General features: G+C 36.7%; 1 protein-coding gene across 2 annotated transcripts in view; it reads right to left on the bottom strand.

The window, feature by feature from the left end:
• Positions 1 to 658: 658 nt before the first annotated feature.
• Positions 659 to 13,122, bottom strand: part of STIM2 (stromal interaction molecule 2) — a 141,579-nt gene continuing 129,115 nt past the window's right edge. For both annotated transcript variants that reach the window (XM_004762646.3, XM_004762647.3), the window contains 2 exons: positions 6,675 to 6,948; positions 659 to 2,101 (listed from right to left, as the gene is read on the bottom strand). In XM_004762646.3, coding sequence (XP_004762703.1) covers positions 1,624 to 2,101; positions 6,675 to 6,948 — 752 coding nt within the window. In that variant the 3' untranslated portion in view covers positions 659 to 1,623. The remainder of the gene's footprint in view (positions 2,102 to 6,674; positions 6,949 to 13,122) is intronic.

Here is a 13,122-nt window from a genome sequence, read left to right as displayed (position 1 = left end):
ATATATCATTCAACACCTTAAGTTTTTAACAACAGTACTAAAGAGAATAAACTACCACAACTTTTGGACACTTCAGGAAACCCTTCGTATTCTTGATAAAAGTATTTCTAGGAGCACATCTCACATAAACTTCTGATCAGTTGGCATTTTCCTCTAAGCAGGACTGGGTTGGACACTACGTGTTTTAGCCATACTGCTGAAAAGCCATTCTAGCCAATATGTATCCACTGTTCATCCCAATGTCCATCCATACTGCATTAACCAATCATTTATGCCTGAATTTTTAGAAGTAGTTTAGGTGAAAACTCCCAGACGTTATTGGTAATTTTTTTTTTGCCGCTCTATGTGATGATCTTCACAGTAAAAGCTACCCTTAAATAACCTAGAGATTTAACGAACCCCAAACTTTATAAATTAATACAACACAATCTAAATGCACCATAAATTTATATTTGTTAATCTTGATATTAGAACATTTAAACATTTCAAACTACATAAAAATATGACAAACAATATAAAATGGAAAGAAATTTGTTGACAACTTCCAAAACATCACTATTTCTTATAGTGCAATTAAGCAACACAACAGCTCACTTAGCTCTCCAGAAACAGTATAGTGTTTTTAGTGGAGTGTTATCAACAAAAATCAACACAGTCCCACACAATAATGTCTCCAATTTATTATCTTTTCCACAGTACAAATTCTTCACAAACCAAACTTCTTTGCAGTTATTCAAAGTCTGTAAACAAGTGCTTGAATTCCCACGTCCCCAACCTCAGTTTAAGCTTGTGAATGTCAGTCCTTCAATCAAATCTTAACTCTTCCACGTGTGTAAGGAAATCAAGCCTTCTCTCCTTAAATTATTTATATTTTATCATACAGCCTGCAATGCAGTAAATCACAGTGAAAGCCCTGGGAAAAACAAAACAACATGATCTTTACAGCAGGACTTGAAACTTTATAATATTAAATGCATTTATAGAAGCTTCCCATAATAAAAGCGTGGGTTTTCATTTCCAGAAATCAAGTCAATTAGAAACCCTAGGTTCTACTTAAAAATCCATTTTGATCTAAAAGTGAAAACAGTCCCCTATCCATAGTCATTTTATAAACTCTATACAGTTTCACTTGCAGAGATTTTTTTTTTTTTTCCAGTCTGGAAAATGGTAGTGCAATTAGTTTTACTTTAAGTCATTTAGTCCAGGATGTAAATAGCTCTGTGGAAAGATAAGAAGATGGTGTGGTAAACAAGAAATTTTTGCAAGCCCATGCTGGCTTACTAGTCCATTAAAGCTTGTAAGTCCATAGTGGCTTTCAACAAAATGTTGTATATACATCACTAATAACAAAGCAGAAATAAATAGGCAGAAATGACTGTAAACTGTCTCATCTCTTAATGATTTTTCAGTATAACTGGCTTGACAAATTGATTATATAGTCATTTAAATAGGCAGACAGTAGACAGTTGCCCCTGGGACAGTCCACTATGACATCCAGTCTGGAAAGCCCCAATGGCGTTACATTCCTAAAATTAAAAAAAAAAAAAATAAGGGGGGGAGTGGAGGACGGGAGATAAAGAGTTTAAAGATGCCACTTCAATAAATTCCATCAAGTCAGCCAGTTCACTTAGATTTCTTCTTAAAAAGGCTTTTAATTTTTGATGGCTTTTTGCTTTTCTCTCCATTATGACAAAGATCGTGCGGGATGCTGCTTATCCTGGCAACATGTGGGGCTTCCTGAACTGGCTTACTGTCGTTGCCAGCAGAGGAACAGGACGTGTGGCGAGGTTTAGGCACCGGGATGCCACTAGAAAGCTGGTTCATGCTACAGGACTTCTCCAAGATGCCATTGTACACTTTGCTGGCAGGACTGAAGATCATACTCTTCGTTTCTGTCAGACCTACACAATCTGGAGAACCCCGAGAGATATCTGCAGTTATGGGTGAATCTCCTCGGGATGAATCCTCTAGAGAGAGCTCATCTCTTGATATCTTTCGAGGAGACAATGTTTGGTATATCTCAAGGCTTGAAGGAGGAGACTGTTTCCTTCCAATGGAAGAATTTAAGGAGTCACATTCTGAGGCCGTGTCTGGCACTTCCCTGGATGAGACAGAGACAAAGGTAACATTTTAAATCAGTATTTTCTAACACTACCAGCAGACATGCTAACTAATTCTAACTAAAACAACTTCTATTTTTAATCCATCAAAATGTAAAAAGGGAAAAATACTAAAAGTCCATACATATGCTGACAAAATTAGATTACTATTTTAAATAATAAACTTAGCAAAACTCAATGTTTAATATGTAACATATACTATAACAATGAAATCTTTCAATTTAAGAAACATAACTCATGCTACATCTTTCTTCAATTGTCAGAGAAATGAAAATGTTTAAAGTTCACAGTTTTTTTTTTTTAAATCTCAGCTACTTTGGTGTTTTGTTTCAACACCGAGTATTTTTCTTTCTAAATCATAGCTGACATTACATATTTTAAAAGATGAACTTTAGTCATGGTCTCTCCTTTTCCTACTTAGTTATTGAACTGATGAAATTTAGCTTCCTGAGGAAGGAAAAGAGGAATATAGTTAAGCTAAAATGTAAGATCTCCCAAGTTTACAAACAGGAGAAGGAAGCTGACGTACAACTGGGGGCAGGGGAGTGGGAGTGAAGGGAGGCAAAAGTCAGTGATGTTACCTGATTTTTTAAGAAGTAGACAGTCAATATATGCTCACAAGTTTATTTCCTTTTGATTCCCCCCTTCTCCACGTAAAGAGAGAAGAAAAATAAGAAGGATAATAAAGTTCACAACCTCAAGGCCAAAAAACAGTAGATACTATTAGCCATTCCTGCAAAATATCCCTCAAATCCAACACTTGTCACTCCCCCACTGCTACCATCCCTATTCCTGAACTACTGTGAAGTCACCTCAGTGACTGCAAGGGCTTCCTAACTGATCTCCCTGCTTCCCTTCTTGTTCCTCCTTCTTAGCTACTGCTCTACACAGATGCAAAGGGGTTTTTAAAAACCGAGTGCATCATTCATTTACTTGCTCAAACCTTTCCAATGCTTCCTCCCCTAGTCAGGCTAAAAATCCAAAAACTGTGCCCAAGTCCACAGAGCCCAGTACAATCAGGACCACGGCTATGGCTCCAGCTGCAGGCCCCAGCACTCTGTCTTATTACACTATGCCTCCCTCTTTGTTCTCCCCAAGATGCCAATCCCATGACTCCCACGGGGCTACGCACTTGCTGTTCCCTCTGCCTATTTTCCTTCCCTCCATCTCTACAGGGCTTAATGCCCCAGGTCATTCAGGTCACTGCTCAACTGCTCTCTCTCCAGAGATAAATCCCTTGGCACTCTGTCAAAACAGTATTCTCTTTTTATCGGACTTTAGTTAGCATCCCAGAATATCCCACTACTTCAAAAGGTATTTTATATTAACTTGTTATAGTCACTTTCTCCAGAAGAAAGAAAATGAGGACAGGAAATCTTACTAACTTCTGTATTCTCTGCACTGGAATGGTGAGAGGCAGGTTCACAGTGGGTATTTAATGAGTATGTGATGAACGAATGAATGAATGAAACAGATGAAAGCAAAGAAAAAGAGAAAAGACCTTGGATAATAGAGATCATGTCTTACTTATTTTTGTATGTACCACATGGGATTCAAATACTGTTCACTCTATGAAAGAAATGATTAAGAAATAAAAAGTAGAGTTAAGATAAAAAATAACTGGCAGAAGAAACACGGTAGGAGAAGGAAGAGAGCTGAAGACCGAAGAAAAAGGCAAGGACACATATGATCATAATCCACCAGCCAGAACAAGGCCAGAACCTTGTCTCACTTGTTATTAGCAAGTGCACAGCATACAGCAAGGACCTAAGTTCATATTTATAGAATAAATGAACTGAATGATCTCTCACCTCAGATGACCTGTGATTACTATCATTACTCACGCAGTGATATTACTTCTGATTTGCATTTCATGTTAATACCCCATTTTAGATCTGTATCTTACTCAAAGTATTTAATCACTTCTCTGTACTTCACTCACACATGTATAGGCAGATTGTTTCTATTACACTTCAAGCTCTCAGAAGGTACCAAATCCCCTGGGCAAATAAAGACTTAAATGATGATTTCATGTAATACAGTTACATGTGCTGCATCATTTTTAAATGCTTTTACAATATGATAATGGAGATGCTAACAGAGGACAAGAGGAAGTTTAGGTAAGAAGAAATGACTCAGCAGTTGGTTACTGGTAAGGACTTTTCTGTTAGCTTCTTTTGGAGTTGGGCATCCATTAACTGTATAGCATAGATCACTGTTCCTGAAGCTGTCCAAGTCCTAGAGCCAGAAGATGATTTAAGTTACAATTTTATAAATTTACTTTCTACTCTGCTATGTGGTTTGGCTGCTTTGTGTGTGAAGTTCTAAGCTAGGTTAAAAATGTTTCAAAAACAGTCTCTAAAATCTAAATAGTATGTGAAAAGAATACTGATCTAAGGTCGGACTCCTAGATTCCAGTACTGGTCCTGCCATTAATCAGCCGCACAAACTTGGGCAAATCACTTAAATTAACCAGGTCTCAATTTTCTTGTCAGAGTATTTGATTAATCTCTAAAATTATTCCTCATACTAACATCCTTATTCCAAAACAAATAATAATCTGAAGTGTTGCTACTTCCACAGAACTAGTGATATTTGGGGTATAAGGTACAGTATAATCTCTGACTCTTAAAGTGTCCCATTTTTTCTAGAGCATATATTCTTTGGAATACTGGACCTGATGTGTACTATTTATGTTATTTTTCTATTTCTTTTTTTCTCACTGTGAGGTATAGGTGAATTCATGTCAGTTTAATGCCTATATAACAAGACTCAAGTCAAGGTAAGATTTAAATAGGGGTATATGAACATAATGCATAGAACATAAAAGATCAGTAAATAGTAAATGTTATTACTATTACTAATGGTAAATGTCATTACCATTACTATTACTACCACTATTACTATAGTACTATTTTGTAAGGATTCTAGTGGTTCATCATGTAAACATGTAAGAGACTAAATGAGGAAAAGTCTTCTGCAGCTAAATTCTCTATTTATGAGCTAGCTGTCAATTTCCAACACTATTAGTTGAAATGAAAACTAAACATTTCCACAAATGCAGAGATTCTACTGGATAGCAGCACTCTAGAGTCTTCCTATTAATTTCCATAAGCCACACAAAATTGGTTCTGTCCCTAATGCCATCCTGTGGGTGATGATAGTTATACTGCAAAGGTTATACAAAAAGCTAATCAGAAAGTGCTACCCAAGCAAAGCTGCACCAAATTCTCCAACTGTAACAAGGACACAAACCTTGGACCTTCTCCTCGGGAATATTCTCTCATAAAATCTACTTTCACTTATAGATAAAAACAAACATGTATGAAAATTATTATTTGATGATGATGTCAAAAAAAAAGAATCACATGATAAAGAGAAGCCACAAAGGATCACTGAGAGCATCGAGCCCCCTCCCTTTAATTTTGTTTCTCACGTAGGGACAGGAAGACTTCAGAGCTGCATAGCGACAATGTGTGAACAAGTCAGAAACTGGCATCGGTTTTCCTGTCACTTTATATCCCACCACTCCTAAAGAGAGATGTGGTTTGGAAGGAGATATCCTTAGTTGCAACGGGTCTCATGGAGCATGATGGCCCTCAAGCTGGACTAGAACACACTGCTGCTATACCCATTCTATACAAATTCTTACATTTTCTTTTATCTTTGGCCATTTGATATTTCCTGTTTGCTAGTAAGTACTAGCACATAACAGAAAAAAAATCACTGAGTGGCAATAAATATTTTAAAAATTCAGTCATATTTAATGTTTCTTTGTGTATATTTAACTTTATGCCTTTGTGTTTTATAATAAAACTATTTGTAAAACAATTCTGTGTTCTGAGACTTGAGTCAGTTGTGTGCAGTGGTCTCTAAGCAGTTGCATGTCAAGATATCTACACTGTCTATGGTGGGCAGAATGCTAAGATGGTCCCTAAATCTCTAGTCTTCATGTAAACACATATATTCTTCCAGTTATTCCATCAAACACTAATAGAGGTGCTGCAGAAGGGATTCTGCAGATGTAATTGGAGCCCCAAACTAGTCTATCTTAATATACAGAAATTATTATCCAAGTGAGTCTTTTAAATTGGGTCCAGAGATTAGAGACAGGGCAAGTCAGAGATACCAAGGAAAGAGGGGACTTGACAGAAGGGATAGCTTCTGTTGTGTGCTTTGAAGATGGAGCCCCCCCACCCCCGCTAACAGCAAGCATGGGAACAGGACCTCAGGGCTATAATCACAAGAACTGAATTCTGTCACAACCAAATGAGCTCTGAAGTGGCCCTCCAGTCTCCAGAGAAGAATAAGGCCTGGCAAACACCTTGATGTTAGCCTTGTGAGACCCTGTGCAGAAAACCCAGCCACACCAAGCTTGGACTTTGACATGCAGAACTAAGAGCTAATAAAGGGATGTTGCTTGAAGCCACTAAGTTTATGGTAATTCATGAGGCAGCAACAGAAACCGAATCCAAAGTGTCGCTCCTCCCCACCCCAGGCCCACCTCCCATCCACCCCACCCAACATATACTGCAGTTGGTTCACTGCCAATACCATTGCTTTTCAGCAGAGAAGTAAATGGCCTCCTCCTCCTCCTCATCTCGATAAAGGACGGGACAACTTGACACTGACAGGATATCAGGGTCAGGGGAAGGCAAGGAGTGCTGCGGGTGCTGGGGGTGGTGGGGGTGCCGGGTGTGGGCCTGGTGCGGCGTGTGAGGGGGGAGCTGGGCACGAGGACACTGCGGCGAGGCTGGCACGATGCTGCGACGGGAACGGCACAGGCTGCTGCTTCGGGCGAGCGACCCCGCGGGCTTGGCCATGGTCCCTGAAAACAAGCAGAAACACACAAACGGGCTCATGAGACCAGTGTCGCTTCGAGGCACAGCACAGACACACATGTCGGGGTCCTGCCTCCACTAACAGGTCACATCACCATGGAGCCAGCACTCACTGGAGTAACTGCACTATGGTCACCACCTCTACCACCTGGACTGCTTCCCAGGAAGGTGAAGAAATACAAAAACAATAGAATAAAAATGAAAACAGGTCTAGAAAATATACAGAAGAAAACATAAACCCATGAGCCTCTAACATTACATATGACATTACTAACTACACAGGCTTGAAAATTTGCTCATGATGATAAATCCTTACATTTAAAAATCAATACAGCATGTGTACTCTGTAGCAAAACTTTGTGTGAATTTTACCATTAAAAGAAGAAAACTATCAGTTAAAAAATATAGGTTGAGATTATCTCTTGAGATAGCGTGACTTGTCTGAACTTGAAGTTTTATTGTTTTCATGTTTCAAGTTTCAATTTAAATTCTAGTTAGTTGGGGTGCCTGGATGGCTCAGTGGGTTAAAGCCTCTGCCTTCGGTTCAGGTCATGATCCCACGGTCCTGGGATTGGGCCCCGCATCGGGCTCTCTGCTCAGCAGGGAGCCTGCTTCCTCCTCTCTCTCTCTCTGCCTGCCTCTCTGACTGCTTGTGATCTTTGTCTGTCAAATAAATAAATAAAATCTTTGAATGAATAAATAAATAAATTCTAGTTAGTTAACATATAGTGTGATATGGTTTCATATTATAACAGAATTTAGTGATTCATCACTTATATACAATACCCAGTACTCATCACAAGGGCACTCCCTAATTCCCGTCACCCATTTAGCCCATTCCTTACCCATCTCCCTCCATCAGTCCCCAGTTTGTTCTCTATCATTAAGGGTCTTTTATGGTTTGCCTGCTCTAAGAAATTTTAAATCAAGTCATTGAAATACTGTCTCCTAGCCAGTAAGGCAAAGATCTGACCAAAACTTGTTTCCTGAACACTGATTACTATGGAGCTAACTAGAAATCTTAAGATAATCTTGTTTCTGCTACCAGTCTCAGTCTAGACCCATGCAGGTAGAAAACTTCGGCTGCAGCACCAGAACATCACACTGGTGGCCTTCTCACACTCCAACATTCTATAAACCCTCATACCTACATCTTTTTATAAAAATGTGTTCCTTTTGAAACTCACACTATTAAGCTGTGTGAATCTACCACCTCTACTCCAGTCATCACTTCCCAGTCATTCCCTTACCAATCAAGCCAACCTATCATTAAACTTGAGCAATCTCATTTAAAAATAAGACCTTCCGACACCTTAACTCATCATGGTTCCCCCCATCTCAAAACATCTATGCCGTCACTCACTCTTCAAGTCTGTCTTGCTGTCTTGAGATCACTGCTCCATTTTTGATATTGTAAGTCAAGACAGACAATTGAGATTCTGACCACGTTTCTACCTTTCTAGTTCACACATTCTGCTTCTTCCACTTTTTCCTATTCTCGACCCCAAGTTCAAGCACCTTACTCTACTGATTAGGGCTTCTGTTAGCTTTATATTCAACTTCTTTCCCAATAGTATTTAAAAATCAATGCTGAACAACAAACCTAAAAAACAAACCGATAAACAAAAGCAGCAACAAAAAACCCTCCTCTGTCTTCACTCTGTTTTTCAATTGACATAACCTCTCTCCCCTTTTATGAAGAATTTTATCTGTTACTTTCTCCACTACTTCACCTTAACTCACTCATCAAAGAAAGTAGGAAGTGCTCACATATAGTTTGCTGCAACTGTTCTCAACAAAGTCATAATCTACTTCCTTGTTGCTAAATTCAACAGATAGCTCAACTCTTCCCTGACATTTGACCAGCACCTGACACTGACTATTATTTTGTCCTTCCCTTGACTTCTCAAAGCACGTTCACACACTGCGCTGCTTTCATATAACAGAATAAAGAAAAATAATATAAGTTATCTCCTCAAATTAAGCAGGAAAAAATTTGGTAAAATTTAACAGCCAATGATTTAAAAGAAGAATCATTCTTAGCAAAATAGGAATAAAATTTCCTTAACTTAAAAGCAATCTACCAAAAACACAGAGCAAACAATAATTTAATAAATAAAAATCACATTTCATGATAAAATACTGGGAGTATTCTCCTTGAAATCAGAAATGGCAATCATTATTGCCTACAATCACGGCTTTTATTCAACATTTTTTTAAAAAAGATTTTTATTTATTTATTGACAGACAGAGATCACAAGTAGGCAGAGAGGCAGGCAGAGAGAGAGAGAGAGGGAAGCAGGCTCCCCGCTGAGCAGAGTGCCTGATGAGGGGCTCGATCCCAGAACCCTGGGATCATGACCTGGGCCGAAGGCAGAGGCTTAACCCACTGAGCCACCCAGGTGCCTCTACTCAACATTTTATTGAAGGTCTTAGGGAGAGAAAAGGGAGGGAAGAAGGCATTAGGACTGAAAAGAGAAAAAAAACAACTTATTATTATTGCATAAACAAAAAAATCCAAAAGACTCCTGAGAGAATTTAGTATTTCTGTATGTAACATCAGCTTAGCAAAATCAATAGCAGTTCCCTTTACATCGGCAACAAGCAAAAAAAATTTTTTAAAGAAAAGTAACGTGTAACTACAAACAACAATAACAAAACAAAACAAAAAACACTATGGGGTATCCAAAAATTAATCTTTTTTAAAAAGATGTGCAAGAAGAGTACAGAGAAAAATTTAAATTTTAAAGATGTAAAAGCAGATCCTAATAAATGAAACTTATAAATAATAACTGTCCCCAAATCAATAAATTCAAATAAATTCCAATAAAATCTCAATGGATCTTCATAAGTGAATCCTAAGAATCATATTGGCCTAAACAGCAATTGTGAATTTGAATAATAAAGGAAAATGCAGACCTATCAACCCTCAACACTTACTATAAACTATAAAATAGCAACTAAAGCAGAATGGAACCAGTGGAACAGAACTGAGAGCCTGGATGCACACGTGCACCAATGGAGAGAAGTGGGATTACAAACCGGTAGGGACAGACCAGGAATGAGGCTGGGACAACTGTTTGTCCATACATCAGAGATGTATTTAGATTCCTCTCTCACAATACAAACAAAAATAACTTCCAGGTAGATTAAAAGACTAAAGGATTAAAGCAAATCTGAAACTTTTAAGAGAGCAAATCTGTTATCTTCTGAAAAAGATGTAAAAAGCACAAATCAGTTTCATAAATTTGTCACTGGAAACGTATTTTAAAAACCCCTATGGTTATAAAAGAAATAAATAATACAGCTGAGTAACAAAGAAAAGCCAAAGCCTAAAAGCTATCTGCAACCATCAAAGAGCTGGAAAATATTAAGACAAATTCTCCTGGATCAATAAGGAATCTTGGGAGAGATTCCACAGTAGGAACAAACAACTTAGAAAGGAAGAAATCTGAATACAAACACCATTAAATGAACTGGAAATTAATCTCAGTAGTCATCAAGGAAATAAAAATTTTAATCACTCTATGGTATACCACAGCCATTCAAGTTACAAAACAAATAAATCAGATCATTCTAAGTATTGATGAGGATATGGGCAGACAAGCACTATTATAAAGGTGGGTGTAAAAATGAACAATTATTTTGAGAGCAACCTTGCAATGACTAGGAACAGCAGCCCTCCAAAGGACTAAAAGTGATCCATTTTCTAGGTGTCTACTCAGAGAAACTCTCAAAATTATGTACAAAAAGATAAAGGTAAGGTAAGGATGCTCGCTGCAGTATTGTCTGTAAAGGCAAAAAAGTACAAAGAGCCTACCTCAGTAGAAAAATGGGTTAATAAACTGTGGTTTGTGATTATAATGAATAGATACACTGTCGTTAACTCATAATAAACAGTTACAGTGATTCTTAATAAAGCTGTATATGAACATGGAAAATTTACAACATACATGTGAGCAAAAAGAACTGCAAAACATTACCTAGAGTTTGATAATTTATGTAAATTTTTAAACAACTGTATCTATTACTTATAGGTACATCTGCAAGTAATAAAAGTACAACAGGCCTTAGAATGGTATACAACTTCAGAAGAGTGGGAAGGGGAGGCCATGTGTTTTAGCTATATGTATAGCAGTTTATTTCAGAAAAAGGGATGAATAGAGCAAAAATGTTAAAATCGTTTATCTTTAGTAGGTGGGCATTTAATTTTCAGTACTTTTAAGTACATCTGAATGACTTTATAATAAGAAATTTTAAGTAAATTGGTACCACATTTCCCACTATGAATATTTAGCAGATACTATAAAAGTAAGAGGAAAAAAACTATGATCTCTTTTCCTACCCATAAAGAGCTAAATTTGATAATATTTTCCCTGTCTTTTTTCTTCACACATAATTAAACATAGACAATATTATTTTGTGTATAGTTTCACAATCTTTTACTTTGCTCTTAATATACCACTGGTATGTTTCCTTGCCACTATTTCACACTTAGACAATTTACACATACCCACGGTACAAATTTAAAACTTCTCAGAGGGTACAAAATAAAGAGGCCTTCATCCTACTCTAAGCTCTAGTCTGACTGCCAGGAGTTTCCCATTTATCAGCTCTAGAAATTATGCTTTCATAACTAGGCAGAGTGGAGTATCACTGCTGTGCCACTGGGTGGAGGCAGAGCTCTCAAAGTGTAATCTTAGGCAAGAGTTTTTTTCACAGATAATAAATTTGGTCACAGAACTTCTAAATCATCAAACTAAAAATCAACTCATACTTTTTTCATATTTTAAATTTCTCTGTATATCACAGTCACTGAAAACCTAAGACAACTATTCACATATAGATGTTTTGATCCATCGAAAAGAACTTTTAAAAAAGGAAAGAAAAAAAAACTAGTTAACTTAGGGAAAACATCTTCATTTATACTGATACTGAATAATTATGGATTCTAAGGAGAAGCTGTTATTTTTAAAAGCTATAGTTTTCAAACAAAATCATACACTTATGAATCAGTGTAGCATTTGGCAAGCTTAAGGGCATATAATTCAAATAAAGACAAGACAATATTCAAAGAGCAGAGCTGGTCCAGATACAGGTATAACTTTGCACTAGAACTACTTCACAGCACAGGACAAGTGAGATGAGCAAGGTCACATATTCCAGGGTTTACAGCATTCATTATCTGTCCTGTCTTCTCTATTGTGTTAAGAGTTTAGTGCCTCCCCAGTTGACTTGTGTTACCTCTCTATCATTAAACCAGAGAGAGCCACAGAAATGAACACAAATGCATAGTCATTCACTATTTATTTGTAAATTTAGGGCTTTATTTCCTAAAATTGTTCTAAAAATTAGAACCCTTTGTAAATCATAACATCAGGAAAAATGTAACAATTGGATAAAAAAATTCAAACTGAAAAATGTTCATATATCATGATTGATTGTCTTAAAACGAGAATTTCTATTTAAGTTTTCAACCAATTAGTGATTAAAGTCTGCTTTCTATTCTTTGGAATCTTGTTTTATCTATAGTTCCCAAAAGGTCACAAAGACTGGGAAAGTTATTCAGGCAGGCAATAACAAGGATGAAAAGTTTTTCAAATGATTTCTAATATAAGAACATACCATTTTAAATTCAACTCTCTAAAACTTTGCAAAAATTCCATATATTAATAAATTCTAAAAATGATTAAAATCTAAAATATCTGAATTTAACCTTCCTACTAAAACATATTCCTAGCAGTGTAAAAATTCAAAGAATATTTATGTTTAATTTTTACATATTTTATAGTTATGCTTTACATTTATTTATTTTTACATACTGTTTTTACATATTTTACATATCTGTTTATGTTTTATGTTTATAGCATAAACAAGGCAACATACAAAAACTGTACATTTTAAAACCACCTTTGAGAGGAATTCCATTTTCTAGCAACAACAAAAAAAATGTTCCTCTAAACGTAAGCACAGTTTAAGTCTGCTTAAAAGTAAACTGAGCCAGTGCAACAAGAGTAAAAAATATAGCAGGATAAACTCTTTAAATAAAAGGATAGAGAACTGGAAAAGCAAAACAGAAAACCCCATGCCCACTGGGAATGGTAATGCAATTTCAAATAAATCACAGACCAGCCCAAAGTCACACAGTTGGTTAGTCAGTG

Source organism: Mustela putorius, unplaced genomic scaffold (assembly GCF_011764305.1).
Source record: "Mustela putorius furo isolate JIRA1106 unplaced genomic scaffold, ASM1176430v1.1 tig00000083_pilon_pilon_pilon, whole genome shotgun sequence".
In the NCBI taxonomy this organism is placed as follows: Eukaryota; Metazoa; Chordata; class Mammalia; order Carnivora; family Mustelidae; genus Mustela; species Mustela putorius.
The sequence above is the reverse complement of the archived record's forward strand: the minus strand, read 5'-3'. Positions and strand labels throughout refer to the sequence as shown.